Source organism: Trichomycterus rosablanca, chromosome 3 (genome assembly GCF_030014385.1).
Source record: "Trichomycterus rosablanca isolate fTriRos1 chromosome 3, fTriRos1.hap1, whole genome shotgun sequence".
Classification (NCBI taxonomy): domain Eukaryota; kingdom Metazoa; phylum Chordata; class Actinopteri; order Siluriformes; family Trichomycteridae; genus Trichomycterus; species Trichomycterus rosablanca.
Genome location: NC_085990.1, coordinates 8,151,519 through 8,169,013, shown reverse-complemented (window position 1 = coordinate 8,169,013; position 17,495 = coordinate 8,151,519). Strand labels below are relative to the sequence as shown.

The 17,495-nt window shown below is 40.9% G+C and overlaps 1 protein-coding gene across 2 annotated transcripts; it reads left to right on the top strand.

Annotated features, from left to right (window-relative positions):
- Nucleotides 1–1,948: 1,948 nt before the first annotated feature.
- Nucleotides 1,949–17,488, top strand: cnot3a (CCR4-NOT transcription complex, subunit 3a). Of its 2 annotated transcripts, none has more exons than XM_062992590.1 (19): nucleotides 1,949–1,966; nucleotides 4,192–4,252; nucleotides 4,869–4,936; nucleotides 6,085–6,159; nucleotides 6,344–6,433; nucleotides 6,518–6,646; nucleotides 7,568–7,663; nucleotides 8,637–8,741; nucleotides 8,884–8,998; nucleotides 9,703–9,809; nucleotides 10,241–10,297; nucleotides 10,396–11,212; nucleotides 11,470–11,584; nucleotides 12,008–12,149; nucleotides 12,955–13,054; nucleotides 13,581–13,779; nucleotides 13,883–14,015; nucleotides 14,670–14,795; nucleotides 15,288–17,488. In XM_062992590.1, the coding sequence occupies exons 2-19, from the start codon at nucleotides 4,228–4,230 to the stop codon at nucleotides 15,384–15,386; spliced, it is 2,598 nt and encodes an 865-aa protein (XP_062848660.1). In that variant the 5' UTR covers nucleotides 1,949–1,966; nucleotides 4,192–4,227; the 3' UTR covers nucleotides 15,387–17,488. The 2 variants fall into 2 exon arrangements, with proteins under 2 accessions (XP_062848660.1, XP_062848659.1); XM_062992589.1 differs by lacking the exon at nucleotides 1,949–1,966 and adding an exon at nucleotides 2,980–3,060.
- The last annotated feature ends 7 nt before the right edge of the window (nucleotides 17,489–17,495 follow it).

Here is a 17,495-nt window from a genome sequence, read left to right as displayed (position 1 = left end):
AAATGAATGTTAAACAACTGCCAGATTCACAAAACGTAAGAAACAGCAAAAACTGTTTTACACACTCAATATAGAAGCACTTTGTAGTTCTACAATTACTGACTGTAGTCCATCTGTTTCTCTACATGCTTTGTTAGCCCCCTTTCATGCTGTTCTTCAATGACTCTCCCAGGACCCCCACAGAGCAGGTATTATTTAGGTGGTGGATGATTCTCAGCACTGCAGTGACACGGACATGGTGCTGGTGTGTTAGTGTGTGTTGTGCTGGTATGAGTGGATCAGACACAGCAGCGCTGCTGCAGTTTTTAAACACCTCACTGTCACTGCTGGACTGAGAATCGTCCACCAACCAATAACATCCAGCCAACAGTGCCTCATGGGCAGCGTCCTGTGACCACTGATGGTCTAGAAGATGACCAATTGAAACAGCAGCAATAGATGAGTGATCGTCTCTGACTTTATGCCTACAAGGTGGACCAACAAGGTAGGAGTGTTTAATAGAGTGGACAGTGAGTGGACACGGTGTTTAAAAACTCCAGCAGCACTGCTGTGTCTGATCCACTCATACCAGCACAACACACACTAACACACCACCAGCATGTCATTGTCACTGCAGTGCTGAGAATCATCCACCACCTAAATAATACCTGCTCTGTGGGGGTCCTGGTCATCAAGAACAGAAAGGAGGCTAACAGTATAGAAAGAAACAAATTAACTACAGTTTGTAATTGTAGAACTAATAAAATAATCAAAGAGTGTAGACATAAGAGGTATGTTTACATAATGAAGAGGCTTTTGTTGGCTTTTTATGCTTTTGTTTAAAAACAGAGTATAAACTATAATATATATATTTACAATATTTAAATGTGCACGTTCTTTAAAAAATTACAGTCAAAAACGAATGTTTAGCTCCATCCCTTGACAAGTGGTCCAATCTCACGATACAGTAAACAGCTGATTTATGCTCTGATAGCGATCACTGTGTCAAACAACTTATTCTTTTTAACCCGTCGGATGCAGCGTTCAACATGAACCCTGAGAATGTACCGATCCACCCCGATCTTGTTTTTGAAAACACAAAACCTTCTTACTAATTTTAGAACTCAAACTCGTATATTCGCCGCTATACGACACGTTGTGATTAGAAATTTGCCGGTGTTTATAACAAACCGGAAGCTAGACTGCCCGACTAACGCTAAACGGAAACGCGTCACAGAGCTTGCGTGCATAGAGCCTATTGAAACTCAATACAAATAAGTTACAAATGAATGCAGTAAAACTGTAGAATTACAGAAATAAAAGTAAATAAATTAAACAAATTCATAAATATGGTAAATAGGTAAATCAATATTTATGGCATTTAACAGAAAATGGCAGATATATAGATCCTATGATTCTCGTTGGGAGTGACAGGAATGGACAGGATTAGGAAGGAGTGTATTATAGGAAGAGCACAGGTAGGATGTTTGGAGACATAGTTAGGAATGAGAGATTGGGAAGGTTTTGGCATGTGCAGAGGAGAGAATATCAGGAGAATTGTGCTGAGGATGGAGCCGACAGACAAGAAGAAGAGAGGAAGGCCAAAATGGGGGTTTATGGGTGCGTGATGGAAACACATTAAAAAAGAAGATTAGCATTTAGATTGTGCTAATTCCATAGCATGCAATTTAGGGTTAAGGGCCTCGCTCAAGAGCCCACAGTGGTGGTGGGCTTGAACCAGCAACTGATTACTAGTCCATTATCATAGCCACTGAGCTACCACTGCCCCGAGCTCACTGTCACATCATTCTGAGTTACAATGTAATAGAGTATTTATAAAGAATAAATAGTAGAAAACAAAATATTAAATAAAAATAGGATAAATAGAATTCAAAGATTAATATTACTTTTGTATGTGGCTTGTGTTTTTATAATTTTGTTTGGAGTATAGGTGGACGATCATGTGGAGTTCAGTGTTTCTACTCCAGTGAGTCATTCTGTTTTATTCTCAATTCTTGCTTTGGGCTGCAGCTTATAGTTTGGTTTAGTTTATTTCTCAGGTTTTGTTCAGTTAGTTCCGTGTCTTTCGTTTGTGTGGCTTTTTAGCCACATTATTTTTCCACTTGTTCTTCGAACATCCCTCATTATTTGTAGCATGAATTCCACAGGGTGGTGAGAGCATTATTGTGAGATTTTGAGATATTGCTTTATTGTAACACAACTGCATCACTTAACTCCTGCTGTGAACCTTGAGTTCTAACACATCCCAAAAGATTTTATTCAGATTGGGCGACTGGGGGGCATAGAACTAATGCACTGAACTTACTGTCATGTTAAAGGAAGCAGTTTTAGAAGGGATTTGTGACCTGGTGCACCATCACACTGAAAGTTTTTGTTATAAAATGATAAACTGCAGTCATAAAAGGAAGCACTTGGCATTCAAACCATGCTTGATTGGTATTAAGAGATCCAACGTGCGCCAAGAAATCATTCACCACAAGCATCCTAAGCCGTTCACTCAAGGCAAGTTCAGTCCATGAATGCATGCTGTTTACGCCAACATGAACTAAAAATCTGTTACATTTGGCAGACGCTTTTATCCAAAGCATCTCAGCAATTGAGGGTGAAGGGCCTTGCTCAAGGGCCCAACAGTGGCAACCTGCCAATGGTGAGGCTTGAACCAGTGACCTTTTGATTACTAGTCCAGTACCTTAACCACTAGGCTGCAACTGTCCTGCTTCCAATGCCATTACTAAAGGAAATACAGTACCATTTTCTGTCATTTGTTTTTAAATCGGACGTTTCCGTAAATATAACCTTCGAGCCGACATTAAAGCCAATCGGATGGAAGAATTGAACGAAATCTTGGCATGACGGGCAGAATTACTGTCTAATCCAGACATTTAAATAGGCCAGTGGGCGGGGCTTTAGAGATGACTGACAGTACTTTTAATCCAATCATAATGCTGCAAAAGGATTCTGGGTGGGCTTTTTGTATCATGTGGGCGGGGCTTTACGTCCATCTTTACTGTAGCAGCTGCACTGAGGGATTCGAGAAAAGGAAAACTGTGCAAAAATACCGTAAATAAATTGATTAACTATTTTATATTCTTTTTTTATTGTTTTAATTTGACATATTTTATACGTTTTAGGAAACACAGACGAGAAAAGAGCGCATTTGAACGTCTGTACAGTGAAATAGGATCTATTTCTGCAGAGTTAGCTTTAGCATTAGCTTGGGGACCTGGACTTGACGTTAGCTTAGCTGTTAGCTTAGCTATTAGCTTGTATCAAAGCCTGACCGCTAACGAGATTTTCTGTGATTTTAAGCTGTGTAATAACGATGTGAATAACATGGTATTACTGTAATTTTGTGCCTTAATTACTGTGTAATAATACTGTAATAACGTCCGGGTCAGAGTAAACATGCTAAAATGCTAATGTGTTTTATCAGCCAGGCTAACGTAAGCTGTGTTTATGTTGGACTGGAGATGATGGAATATAAATTTTATTTTATTTAAACACAGCTCACAATAACTCTTGCAGTAGTATAAAATATATTAAATGATATCAATTATATATTTAATTTTCTCCAGCTAGGTGTGATCTGATATATTAAGACAATAATATAAGCAGAAGCAGCACATCAGTTATTTATAAACTATAACTTTGTAACCTCCAGTCTACAAAACGTTCATGTGATGCAACTGTTTATGACATGTCATCATCATTTATTTATTTATTGTTACTCACCTCTTCGTCCTGGTCAGGATTGCAGTGTTACCAGCATCACTCATTCACTCACACCTAGGCACAGTTTAGAGCAGCCAATCCACCATCCGCATTCTGTTGTGAGTTTGGGAGAGTCTTAGTGGAGTTTTAGTGGAGTTCATATTGTGGCACTCTGTGAGGTTCCACCACTGGCCGATGAAAAGATGCGGCCAACGACTGTGTGATAGTTTTAGTTCTCCTTGGCCAGTGCAGGGGTCACTGTAATTGAGGAATTGGTAGATTGGGAGAAATATCGGTGCCCTGTCCAGAATGTATAGCTAACTTGTGCTCCGTGTCCACCTTGTCCATGATCAGAATAATGCAGTTAGTTGAAATGAATAAATGATTGGATGGATGAAGGAACCCATGCAAATTTAAAATATCTTGAGAAGTCCTGCATGAACCCTGTTGAAATAGACTGTTTATGTTTCCTCTAAACAGGTAGAGGAGGTATGACGACAGCATCATAGCGAAGCCATGGCCGACAAGAGAAAACTGCAAGGTAAAACTGTGTACCAATTACCCACTGATTATTGAGACCACTAGATCTTATTGGTTAAAATGTTGCTTCGGCAAACAGGTGTAACAGGTTTTTTTTGTGTGGGGTCTAATCCGACTCTGCAGAAAAATCTGATATTCGGAAGTAAATTCCTGATCTGTTACTGCTTTTAATTCAACGTTTATGAATCATGATGTGGACAATGACCTCAGAGTCCTGTTTAATAGCAACACAACTTGCGCCTACAACTTTTATCCTCTAGCACAATTCTCAACCCCCAAGTTCAGGGTTCAGTGGTGGTGCCAGTCTGGTCAGACGTTCATCAATTATCTCAATTGTCTATGTCTGAGGGATGGAAGATTCTTTAAGAATCTCTCCGCTGCTGCAAAAGCCTTGCCTACGAGGAATACATCTGTTTCTCTGTCCATTTGAAAGCAGCAGCAAGCAGGAGGAGGCATAGCATTGTGAAAGCAATAGTGTGTGTTGAGTGCACAGGGTAATTGGCTATATGCAAATCAGGTCAATGCAATCGGGAGACAAAACATAAATGATTGCTGATAATTGCCCACAGCTGATTTACACTGTATAAGCTGTGTCATCTGTTTATAACCTCCAACAGGTGAAATAGATCGGTGTCTCAAAAAAGTGGCTGAAGGGGTGGAACAATTTGAAGACATTTGGCAAAAGGTAAGTATGTATGTATGTATGCATATCTAAATGAGATTAATTTTAATTTTACAAGTAGTTGCAACACTGGCAGTTTCTCAGAAAAAAGATTGTAGAGTGCCCACATTAGTGCCCAGACTAATCTAGACCATGCTGGCCATGCTGGCAATTAGCGGCAGGCAGTGATGGCATAGTTACCTTTAAAAAGTTACTGAGTTACTTTATTGATTACTTGATTTTAAAGTTAGATTACAAGTTACTTTATTAGTTACATTCAGCAGCTGCCGTAATGCAACTGGAGCTGCGTAGGCGATTGAAGCGGAATAAGAAACAAGAAAGACGCGGAAAACTAAGTCCTCTGTTCACAAGTGTAAGTAAGATAAATAAAATAACATTTTTAGAGACAAATAAATAACAAAAAGACGATAAATATCCAAAATTTTGGCGGGTGGGGTTTGTAATGAGTCTGTAACTATGGTGATATTACGTCATCACGTCCCCACGTGTAGTACGTAGCGGTGTTGTGTGCATACTGCACACTTCTGTACTGAAAGTATGTACTTCTTTACCGGCCGAGTAGTGCACACTTCCTCCATTCTAGTGCGTACTCTGTAAGTATGCGATTCCGGACGCAGCTCGTGACTTAATTGTCGCATAGGCCAGACATCACTCTCCGAGACGCACAAATAGTAACGCACAGTAACTTGGATAAGTAACTTTAATCTGATTACTGGATTGGAAATAGTAACGCGTTAGATTACTTGTTACTGAAAAATGTGGTCAGATTAGAGTGACATCAGTGGCGGCAGGGCAGGTGGACATGATCCAATATGCATGGCTAGTGGGCCCGTTGTACTCTGTATATAAACGATGCACCCTAGTGGCCAAGCAAAAAAGTAAAATATCCACATGCCGTGTAGATTTTGTATTGCATTTCTGAATACCTGGAAGGTTAAATGCCTGGAAGTTTGGTTTAAACAGTTTTGTCACTGATAGCATATAAAAGTGCCATAAACGTGTGACACCAGCTACATTAGCCAAATGGTTGATCTCTTTACTCTTGATGTGCTGAAATTGTAACAGTAGGTTTAATATTGGCACATGCACAAAGTTTCCCATCCACATTCAGTACACAACCAGTGTCTAATTTGATGTGATGTGATTGACAGCTTCACAACGCAGCAAACGCCAACCAGAAAGAAAAGTATGAGGCCGATCTCAAAAAGGAGATCAAGAAACTCCAGGTGAGAACCAGTACAGCGAACTATTTATTTTCTTTACTGCTATTCAGTTGATTTACTGCAGCTAGCATTCATGTAACCTTGAAAACAACACGATGGTGCCTCCTAGCTAGTCACACTCCTCTAACAATAATGTAGCATAATCTTTCCTAGGACCTAACAAGGTTCCTGTGTGTTTCTCCTCCAGCGGTTACGAGACCAGATTAAAACGTGGGTGGCATCCAATGAGATCAAAGACAAACGGCAGCTAGTGGATAACCGCAAACTCATTGAGACAGTGGGAGATATTTTCACATCCTGATAATATACTTGCATTTTAGTCAAACCGGCATTCTAACCATGCATAGTTTTGTTTGTTTAGCAAATGGAGAGGTTTAAGGTGGTGGAGAGAGAGACGAAGACGAAGGCGTATTCTAAAGAGGGACTGGGTTTGGCTCAGAAAGTCGATCCAGCACAGAAGGAGAAGGAGGAAGCAGAACAGTGGCTCACAGTAAATATATATTGATTAAAATTATCTACATTTTGTACTACAGATAGTTATGACCATGCTGTGTAAAACAAACCTTCTAACCATGCTGTTATATTGACAGATTTTTATTCTATTTATGCATTTTCCTTATTCTCTACCAATCTAGTTGTATCCAATTCCCTGGCTATATCTCGTCTACTGCCTCTGTTCCAAACCCTGAACCGGGCCAAACCTAACACACCGATGTGTGTAGTCGCCAAATGCTTCTTTTAACATAAAGAGCAGTATCATGTACAGATAGTCATGCACTGCTCTCTGTTATTCACTGTCTCTGTGCAGTGCCTTCACCAGCCAGCAAAAGCTGCAGTTGCTCACACATAGCCAATCATGTCTATTAGGGCGCTCTATGGCAGAGCTAAGATTTGAACTCTAGAGCTCGAGATCTCAGCAGTGGTGGGCTAGCATGTTAGACTGCTGCACAAACCTGTGCACCCTACAAATGCAGATAACACTCCTTATTATCTTCTTTCACACAGCTTATTTACAGCTACAGCTCTAAAATTATTGAACACACTTCCTCTCCATGTCTGTACATGTACCTCTCTTCCACACCTAAAACCTAAAGTCATGCTGGAGCAGGAAAGGGCATTCCCTAAACGGTAACTGCAAAATTAGGAGCATTTAATTTCCCTTATATAATTGATTTATTACTTCTGTTAGCCACTGAGCAATTGTTGTGGCTAAAACACATAATTTTAATAATTAGAAGGGGTGTCCCAGTACCTTTCATACAGTGTATATCTATTTTTAATGATACAATGTGATGTAACTCGTTTGTACAGTGTTGTTTGGGTACCTTGAAAGGTACTTAGAAATAAAATTCTATTATTATTATTATTATTAGATATTACTATATCCACCTTCTCTTTTTTTTTGTTGTAGAACACCATTGATACTTTGAATATGCAGGTGGATCAGTTTGAAAGCGAGGTGGAGTCTCTTTCTGTTCAAACCAGAAAGAAAAAAGGAGACAAAGAGGTCAGTCACTCATTAACCTTCCTCCCTCTCTGATTTCACAGACCTGTATACACACATTGCTTTATTTCTATTTAGCGAGCGCTTTTATCCAAACCACAATTTTGACTGAACACAATTCAAGCAAGCTGAATACAATCCAGGCTTTAATCCAGGGCCCAACAGTGGCTTAAGTCCTTTTGATAAGGGCTTCAGTCCTTTTGATAACTAGTTCTTCACCACTGAGCTACCACAGCTTCCACTTTTTTGTGTCCATATACATGTGTACAATAAAATAAAATCCTTTTCTCCCACGTATTTCAGCTTGTTTGGTAGCTTAGGTTAGAGAGCAGGGCCAGCCTATAGATGGCACACTGGAGCCATAGAGTCATTACCAACAAAGCCACAACTTTCTAATTAATAGCTTGGTGCTGTAAGGTGGCACTGCATGTAATAGGTCTGTTGGATGCACATTCATGCTGCCGACCTGCAGCTCAGATCTGTCCATTACAAATGTATGAAGCATCATGAAGAGGAGAATCAGACAACAGTGATCACAGACTTTTGAGTAGCTGAAGTCTCATATTCTCATATAAGAACTGACAAAACTAGGAAAATTAGTGTCCTCAGTTTCCAAACCAATACAAAATCTCATATAAATGGTGATGGAACACAGTGCTAAACATGCATCTGTCCGAAGTTGATAGTGTGTGTTGCAGGCATGAAATTCTAATGTGTTCACCTTCACAAACTACAATGAAGTTGATTAGTAAAAACATTGGAAATTTTGTTATAAATAAAGATTCAAGAGAATTAACAGTTTTATAGTCAGAATTATTGCATTTTACAAAATGTCCTAACTATATGTAATGTAATTATATAATTGATTGTTTGCACCTGTAAGCGATGGGTGTGGTTGCAACATTCTTTTGCTTCGATAGCTATCTATGGCCCACCTCCAGATCAAGAAGTGAACATGTGTTTTGTGTGTTTGCAGAAGCAGGATCGTATTGATGAGCTTAAGAGACTGATCGAAAGACACCGGTATCACATCCGAATGCTGGAAACCATTTTAAGGATGTTAGACAATGACTCGTTGCAGGTCTGTTCATCTGAACAAGTATTTGATTTAATGGGATTTCTCATTTCATTCAGTCGTCTCTGAACTGATTAAGGCGCTTGAAGATTATTTCACCTGAGAAGTAACTTCTGTCTCTGTGTTTTTGTCTCTCGTCATGATCCAGGTGGAGTCTGTCCATAAAATAAAGGATGATGTGGAGTACTACATTGATTCCTCACAGGATGAAGACTTTAAGGAGAACGAGTTTCTGTATGATGACCTCGACCTTGACGATATGCGTAAGTGTTCAGAAAGGATTGTTGCAGACCATAATGAAGTAGAATCATATGAACACGCTGTTATGAAAATGGGACAGATTGAAACATGTTAAATAGCTAAATTTATTAAACATTCGAGAATATATTAATTTTAATATACTAAATTTAATTTTATTATCTCAGTGTTAATAATTTAATACCATGAACTGATCCCTTGGGCCTGATCCACTGGGACTCATTTGTAGTTTATGTAATTCATTCATTTACCAAGAGCCATATTGGTTATGGTGAGTCACGCTATGCTGTGAGTCATCCACCCCTCATTAAGGCCCTGGACAGTGAGAGATTCCTACAGGGAGCTGTTAGATGTTTGGAGGAACACACTACACTCTCTTTATTGTTCCACCACTCCTACTTATACCTTTACCAGGCAGTAGGAGGCACTGTTACACCAGCAAGGTTGAGATTCCCCATCTAGTCTTCCTTCCCTCCTTCAGGCACAACCTGGCCCACTGCTACTAACTCAAACCTGGTTATTTATGGTGGTGGGCTGGCATTGTGCTACCTGAGCACCTTGAATATTGAAGTGTGCATAGTTTAGCTGGCAGAATATATGAGATATAAATAAGCTATACGGGTTATAAATGAGTTCCGTGAGCTATGTACAATGGGTTACTGCTCATTCAAACATTCATATACATTATTCTTTTACTTTCTCTTTTTAGCGATGCTGGCCACCTCTCCACAGGGACACAATGAAGAAGAGATGAGCACGCCCACATCCACCACATCGTCCTCTCCCATTCCTCCATCTCCAGCAACAGCCACCACTGTAAATGTCTTTACAAATATACTACACTTGATAACTGATTTAGGGCACCTGGGTAATTTTAATGATCCAAAACTATAAAACCACCCACGTTAAATGCTGTCAAATCAGCTCTGACCTGCCTGTACATCTTAAGGAGTCTTGTGGTATCTGGTACCAAGATGTTACCAGCAGTGTCAGTGGGTGGTGAGAACTGTCAGCGGGTTCTCACCACGGCTGCCTGTGCCACCCTTTGCTGTTTCAGAGATACCTCAACAAACAATGGGTTGAAGTACATTGGCTGGGGGTGAGGGTGGCAGTGATTCATCATCCGTCCGTCAGACATGGCCATTAGTGTCTGTAGAGCACCTGAACTTAATTAGGATTATCAGCTTTTGTTTTGTGGCACATTTAATAATCCTGTTGTGTGTTTATGTTTGTTTGTTTGTTTTCAGGAGAACTCTGAAGAGGAGAAGAAGCGAGGTCGATCTACTGACAGTGAAGTGAGCCAGGTGAGATCTACACCTGTCTCTGTTGTTCTACTTCAAAATTGGAACCACTGTATGAAAATCCACTCACTTTTCATCTCTCTCTCTAATTTTTTCTCCAGTCTCCTGTGAAGAACGGCGGCAACCCTCTCTCTTCATTCTCCTCCTCGTCCTCCTCCTCCTCAGGATTCTCTTCCTCTTCCTCCTCATCTCTTGTTTCGATGGCGGCCGTTGTTGGTGGAGCCACGTCCGTTTCCGGGGGCAGTACTCTCCTGGGCAGCTTCAGCAGTGCGGTTCAGCAGCATCCGCACGCCAAGCACTCTTCCTCCTCCTCGTCCTCCTCATCCTCTTCTTCCTCTTCTTCTTCGACCACCTCCAACAGCACCTCTAGTCCCCCCAGCCACCCCATCTTACCTTCTTCTACCACACCCTCAACTCCGCCCACTTCTAACTCCCAGACTCTAACATCAGCAGGGCTCAACGTGGCCAAAGCATGCAGCACTGTGCCAACCAGCAGTAATGTGGCACAGATAGCAAGTATCATGCCTAACAGCATGGCATCCATAATTTCCAACTCATTGCCCACTCCATACGCCCAGGCAGCAGCAGGCGGGCCCTCTAGTGGAAATAGCAGCAGCAACAGCAGCAGTGGCAGCATTTCGGCAGGGGGTGGGGCGAACGTTAATACTAACGTCAATGCTAACGTTAATGGTACAGCACTGTTGGGCACCAGTGGAGGGATTACAGGCCTCAGTATAGGGCAGTCAGCACTCTCAGGGACAGCACAGTTACCTGTAAGTCCTGTGAGTGCTGTGCCAGTAGGAGGAGGAGCCAACATGGGACAAGGAAACGGAGGAAGTACATCATCATCAGGCAGCATCGTGGGTAGTGTGCCACCAGCCAGACCTCCAAGTGTGGTGAAGCAGAATGGAGGAACAAGTGAGTTTATTTCTGGGAAGTTAAAAAATATAAAGTTAGTTTTATTATTTAGGTATTAAAATTGGTCAATTTTAATGACACTTTTTTCATTACAAATGTGTGTGTATACAGACATTGCCAAAAAAACTACTACTTCTACTACTGTTAGTACTCTTAATGATAAAAAAAATATTCTTATTCTTCTTTAATCTTCATTTTGATATATAGACCAAAGTACTTTAGTTTGGACCTTGGTCTAATTTAAGTGCTGTTCTAAGATCCTCTAGCGTACAGTGCGGTGGTTGCCGACAGCAGCTCAGACTCCTCTATTAGCAGTGTGAGCCAATCACAGAGCAGCCAGCCCTCCTCCACCAGCTCGTCAACCAATCAAGTGTGAGTATTGCTTGTGCTGCATTAGCATGGACAATTGCTTGTGGGGGAAGTTTATTTTCCTATATCCCTGCCACTTCACCCTACATACTAAATACACAATATAGTCAAAAGTATGTGAACACCTGTCCATGAGCTTTTTAAATGTAAATTTCAAAACCATGGGCATTAATGTCAAGGTTCTTTTGCCTATTACAGCCTTCACCTCTCTGAGGAGGCTTAGCACGAGGTTATTTGATATGTTTGAGAACAATGCATAGTCATTGCATAGGTGTTTAATGGAATGATGGGCATCACATTGTTCACAGGTGTGCATATGGTTTTCACATACTTTTGTCCATATGGTTATTGATGTAAACACAACATTTGTGATATTGTACTTATAAGTTGTATCAGTTCTCAGTCTTACATGTCTCTTGTCCACAGGCTGGATAATGGTTCGACCCTGCTGAGCTCCATCACTCTGCCTCCGTCATCTCAGTCTCCCTCATTTTCGGACAGCAACCCCGGCGGTGGAAGTTTGCTAAACGGCCCACACTCGTATACACCCAGCACAGAGCCAATAAAGGTTCAAGTTTAACTTCTAACAGCAAGAACATGTCATGAAAAAGCCACTATATTTATGAGGCCAAAAGTATGTGGACAGCCTTTGTGATTATTTATTAGTTCCAAGTTTTTAAGGAAGGCCCTTTCTTACTCCAGCACAACCATGCATCTGTGCACAAAGCGACATATAGACATGAACTGACAAGTTTGGTGTGGAGGAACTCCAGTGGCCTGCACAGGGACACCTGAGCACCTTTGGGATGAATTGGAATTTAGGTTGCCAGCCATGCATTCTTGTCCAACTTCAGTGGGCACAAATTCTAACAAAAACACTTTTCCTAAAAGAGAGGAGCAGCAAAGGGGTAAAACTCCTCACAGACTGTGGGATCTCAGAAACCTATTATCATGCAGCACCCACTTTGCCAACTGTGCCACTATGCCAACTGACTCTCAAACTTCTATCCCCCTTTTTTTCTCTTATTTTGGATAAATCCAATTCCCCATTGCATGTGCGACCTTTGCCGCACAAGCAACACTCACGCTGGCACAGGAGCATGCATTACCCTGTTGCTGGCTTAATTGAGAATCAAATCTTAGCAACACTAATTAATACACTTTCCAATTCAACCAATCAGCTCTTGCTTACTGAACATCTTGGTTGAGCCTCTGGGTCTCCGGGCACTGCAGAGATGCGTAGTGTTTGCAGCATTATGGGATGTGTCACAAATTACATAGCAAAACACTGTATCTGAGATCTTTTGAATTTAGGGTATTTCATGCACAAATTTCAGATTTTGGAACTTAGTGTGTGTTTGTTTGTGTTTCAGGCTCCGGAGCCTTTAAGCTCTCTGAAGGCGATGGCTGAGAGAGCAGCTTTGGGATCAGGACTGGATGGAGAAATCCCATCACTTCATCTGACTGAAAGAGGTGCTAAAAATCTCCCACCCCAACACAGAAACACTCACACAATCAAAAAGCACCATGTCCTGACTGGTTTGAGTCACAGGCGTGGGTCACCATCAGTGTTGAGCCATGGTACCGCTAGAAACCTGGCCTGAGACTGGTAGATTTTAGCATTACTTGCTCTTTATTCATAGTTAAGATTGTTGATACATGATAAAACAAAATCAGTGAAACACCTAAATATTAAATACATGTATGAATGAAATGAGGTGCAGGTATGAACGTTGTCAGAAGAGTGCAGCTTGTTCTGACAGTCATCGAGGAAATAAATCCAAGGGGTGTTAGTCCTAAAAATTTCTGGTACAGCTACAGAGCACGTTACCAGAACTTAGCGTGGCATTCTGCAGTGTAAATGCAGTACCAGAATCACCTGTGTGTACAACACATCTGTCAAAATGATGCAGCAGATGATCGGGTGATAGATCAGTATTGTGCACCACAACATCAGTCCTTTTAATCAGTCCTTTTGAATATAATCCATGTGTTTCAGATTTGTTTTCGGGTTCCTCTGCCCCTCCTGGCCCCCCTGCGCCTCCTCAACCAGCAGTGACCGAGGTGAATCTACCACCCACCCTGGGGGCATGTCCTTTAGGTCCCTCACCTCTGTCTAAAGAGCAGCTCTATCAGCAGGCCATGCAGGAGTCGGCGTGGACACACATGCCACACCCATCAGACTCCGAGAGGATCAGGTATATGCACACACATACAGGACTCGGACACTCACACACACACACACACACACACACACACACAACACACACTTCTAACACCTCTGTGTATGTGTGTGTGTAGGCAGTACGTAATGAGGACTCCATGCCCCCTGCTGCCCTTCCACCATCACACTCCTCCTCATCACTGCGACACCATCGACTTCTACCAGAGACTCTCTACTGAAACTCTTTTCTTCATCTTCTACTACCTGGAGGTGTGTGTGAGTTGTTTGAAGGCCAGTTTCAGCTATTGTATAAACTGGGAACATACACAAATATGTAAGCGCATTTTGTGTTCCCAAGTGTGTCAGGACATAGTCCATAATGCAAAGCAGGCACAAGCTGCATTCTGAGCGTTTTAAGCAAGGGGGTGCTGTAATGACTGTTCCAGAAAATTCCAAATCCAGAAGATTTTTTACATTTACAGAAAAGAATGTAAAAGTGAAATAAGTGCTCAGTGTTTGTTTAGCAGTGAGCTATTATAGAGGCAGTGTCATTCAATTTCAGGTTTTCTCTGCTTTTTGAAAGTTTGCTTTGCCCTATTTCACTTTTCAAAGCCAGACATTAGTACAGTATCTGTTTTCACTCACCAAGAGAAATTTGAAGAGGATTAAACAAAAATTTTTAAAGCGTGTTTATCCCAGGCCTGTCATGACAGAGAAGTTCAATGTTTAACTGATTTGTGGATAAATCTAGCACCTCCATGAGTACTGATCATAGCCTTCACAGAACGTAAAAACATGCTGGGTATGGACAGCAGGACGGGCACTTCCACCGCTATTTATTTACTGAATTTATGTACTTTTGTGCATCTAACATGTTTCCAGCCAAAGTGTCCTGGCTAAACTAACCACACTGTGTGTGTGTAGGGTACGAAAGCTCAGTATCTGTCGGCTAAAGCTCTGAAGAAACAGTCCTGGAGGTTCCACACCAAATACATGATGTGGTTCCAGAGGCACGAGGAACCCAAGACTATTACAGATGAGTTTGAACAGGTTTGTATTTCTTAATGTAATTTAACTATACTAATATGCTAGTGTTTAGAGAGGATACAGTCAAACCCAACCATATTTAGTTATTTGATATGCTAAGCTCCCTGGATGCAGATTGTTGATGCATATACAAAACACAGCTACATACTCCAAAGCGCCTGTGGGTTGTGCAGCTGGATGAATGTGCATTAAGATTCTATGTAAGAACTCAGCCAGCAGATGTCGCTCCAAATTGGGACAATGCATAATGGGGAAGAAATCAGGACTATAGGAGGTGCAGGAATGTTTTGGTTGGATTAGGGATAACTGATACCTGTTCTAGAAAATTTGAGTAATGCATTAACACACTAAAATCTAAAACACCTATCGGGTGAGCAGTGAGGTTTTGGTGCTGTCAGCTCTCTAAAATCCACCGATTAAGGGGAGGGGTGTTTTTTTTTCTCAGTGCGATGCTGTTCTTGACTGACAGAACCTCTTTCTGCTTTTTTCCTAAAGGGAACCTACATTTATTTTGACTATGAGAAATGGGGCCAGAGGAAGAAGGAAGGCTTCACGTTCGAGTACAGATACCTGGAGGATCGAGACCTGCAGTGATGTTCACAGAGAGAGAGAGACAGACAGAGAGAAGAAAGAAGTGAATAGAGAGAGAGAGGTTACTATGACTGCTGCTGTTGACATTCCAGGAGTGAAGAGTCCACACTGAGGGAATGTAAAGTAGCCTTATATATAGATATATACATAGAGAGAGAGGAACGAGGAGACGGGGACGAGGGGTAGAGTGCCTGTTTACATGTAAACATTTGAACTTTTATGTTTATTTTAAATCAAATTTCCCAGTTTTAGTCTATTTAAACAAAAATAAATATGAATCTTTAATACGCCTCGCCATGTGATTTGAGGAATAAACCAGTAATATTTGGATGCTACTTCTAACAAAACATTTTATCACTGGTGACATTAACTATTACCCAACTGTGCACTGAGCCTCGCCTGTTTGCACCGCTAACTACGCCGATGTTTTTAAATAGCCATGTGAGTGTTGTTTTGTTAAGGGGGTGTTTTGGGAAATTAGAAGAAAAGCATTAGAAGGCAGATATGATTAAGAAAACATGCCAAACTACTAAAAGTGGGGGTGAAGTTTAAACCTAGTTCCTCAAAACCCATGTTGCTGTGTAGCATCCACTCTATTAGCTGCACCACTACCACATCATGCATATATTTACACTAACTACTTGGTGAGGTAAAAAGTAACTGCACAAAAATCACAAAACCTGTGTAGACATTAAGGCCAAAAGTGTGACACCACTGGTGAAAATGCTTCCACTGTGCATTTTGCTCATCAGAAGTTGTAGTAGTTTTATACGTTTGTTGGCCTTTTGTAAATCTAAACACGGTTTCATACCAAGTCGGCATGTGACCATGTAAAATACAGCATTAGAATGAAGTAAAGGTGTCAGATGTCAGATAATGGGGCTTTCTGTGCATCAAATGATTGCAGTGCATTACTGCAAAGAGAGAACATACCAAATACCAAGAAATTACAAAAATCTAATAATTCTTAGTGATTTTTTATCATGATGATTGTTTATCATGTGTAATAAAACATTGTATGACATTTCAGAGATAACACAACTGAAGCATTTTCACTAATGGCTATAAACATTTGGCACCCACCCTAATTTTTATTTTTTTCGTTTTTAACACATTGAAGGTAGTGTACCAGCAAACCAGTGCCACCCCAGAATTAAGTGGGCATTAAAAGGGCATATGTTAAAAATAATAATTCGTCATTCATTCATTTTCTGCATCTAATTCATCCAGATTGGGGACTAGGTGGGTAAAGGTTGATAACACTGAACAGGGCACAAATTGGCTAGGGCAAATTAAGATTAACCAGTCCACCTTCTGCATGTTCTTGGGTAGTTGATCAGATTCCAAACGTTGGTTCAATGATGTCACAAGTCACCCCAAGTAAATCTGAATAACCTTTTCAGAAACGGATCGTAGCAGTGCAGATACGAACGCTTTTATTCAACCATCAACGAGATCTTCATCATCTGCTCTTCTACCAAAGCACCCACTAATCCCACTTAGAACCAGACAGTGCTTCTGAAGCCCAAACATAGTTTTAATGAACAAAACACAGGCTGAAAAACGAGTGGTCACATTAAATTGCTATGCAATTGAACCTCTCTCGGCCTGTGTGACCTGATAGGCGTGGTTCTGATGGGTGTGTGCACAGGAGGGCTGTAAATGCAGTGTGACAGGAAGTAAAATTGGATGAACAGAAGTATTAAGGATTTGTGAAATATGTTCCGAGCTTTATACAGTGTTCTTTTCTGTAGTTTTCGGCATCTTTCAGCTCCAGATTCTCCAAACAGATTCTCAGACAGGGTTCGTTTTTAGAAAACTATCACCAGTAAATAAAAAAAGAAAGAAAAAATAAAAAGATCTGTTAGCATTTCATTTTATGTTCCTTTTCTCCTTATAGAGGCAGATTTAAATGATCACCCAGTACTACCATGTAAAGCTCGTGTTTTTTGTTTGTTTTTTTAGCACAAGGACGAGTGCAGCTAATTTGTGACTTTTTCCTCCTGAAATAAACGATGTATAAATTAATCTCATGGCCCTTAGTTGGGCTGAGAGGGGAAAAAGAAGACGTGTAAAATTTCAATAAAATAATTTTATCAACCGGATTCATGC

Excerpts from the sequence above, each read along its gene's own strand:
- cnot3a (XM_062992590.1), top strand. The coding sequence starts at position 4,228 with ATGGCCGACAAGAGAAAACTGCAAG. Across the intron at positions 9,810-10,240 it reads CTCCAGCAACAGCCACCACT|GAGAACTCTGAAGAGGAGAA; the intron begins GTAAATGTCTTT and ends GTTTGTTTTCAG. Across the intron at positions 12,150-12,954 it reads CCAGCACAGAGCCAATAAAG|GCTCCGGAGCCTTTAAGCTC; the intron begins GTTCAAGTTTAA and ends TTTGTGTTTCAG.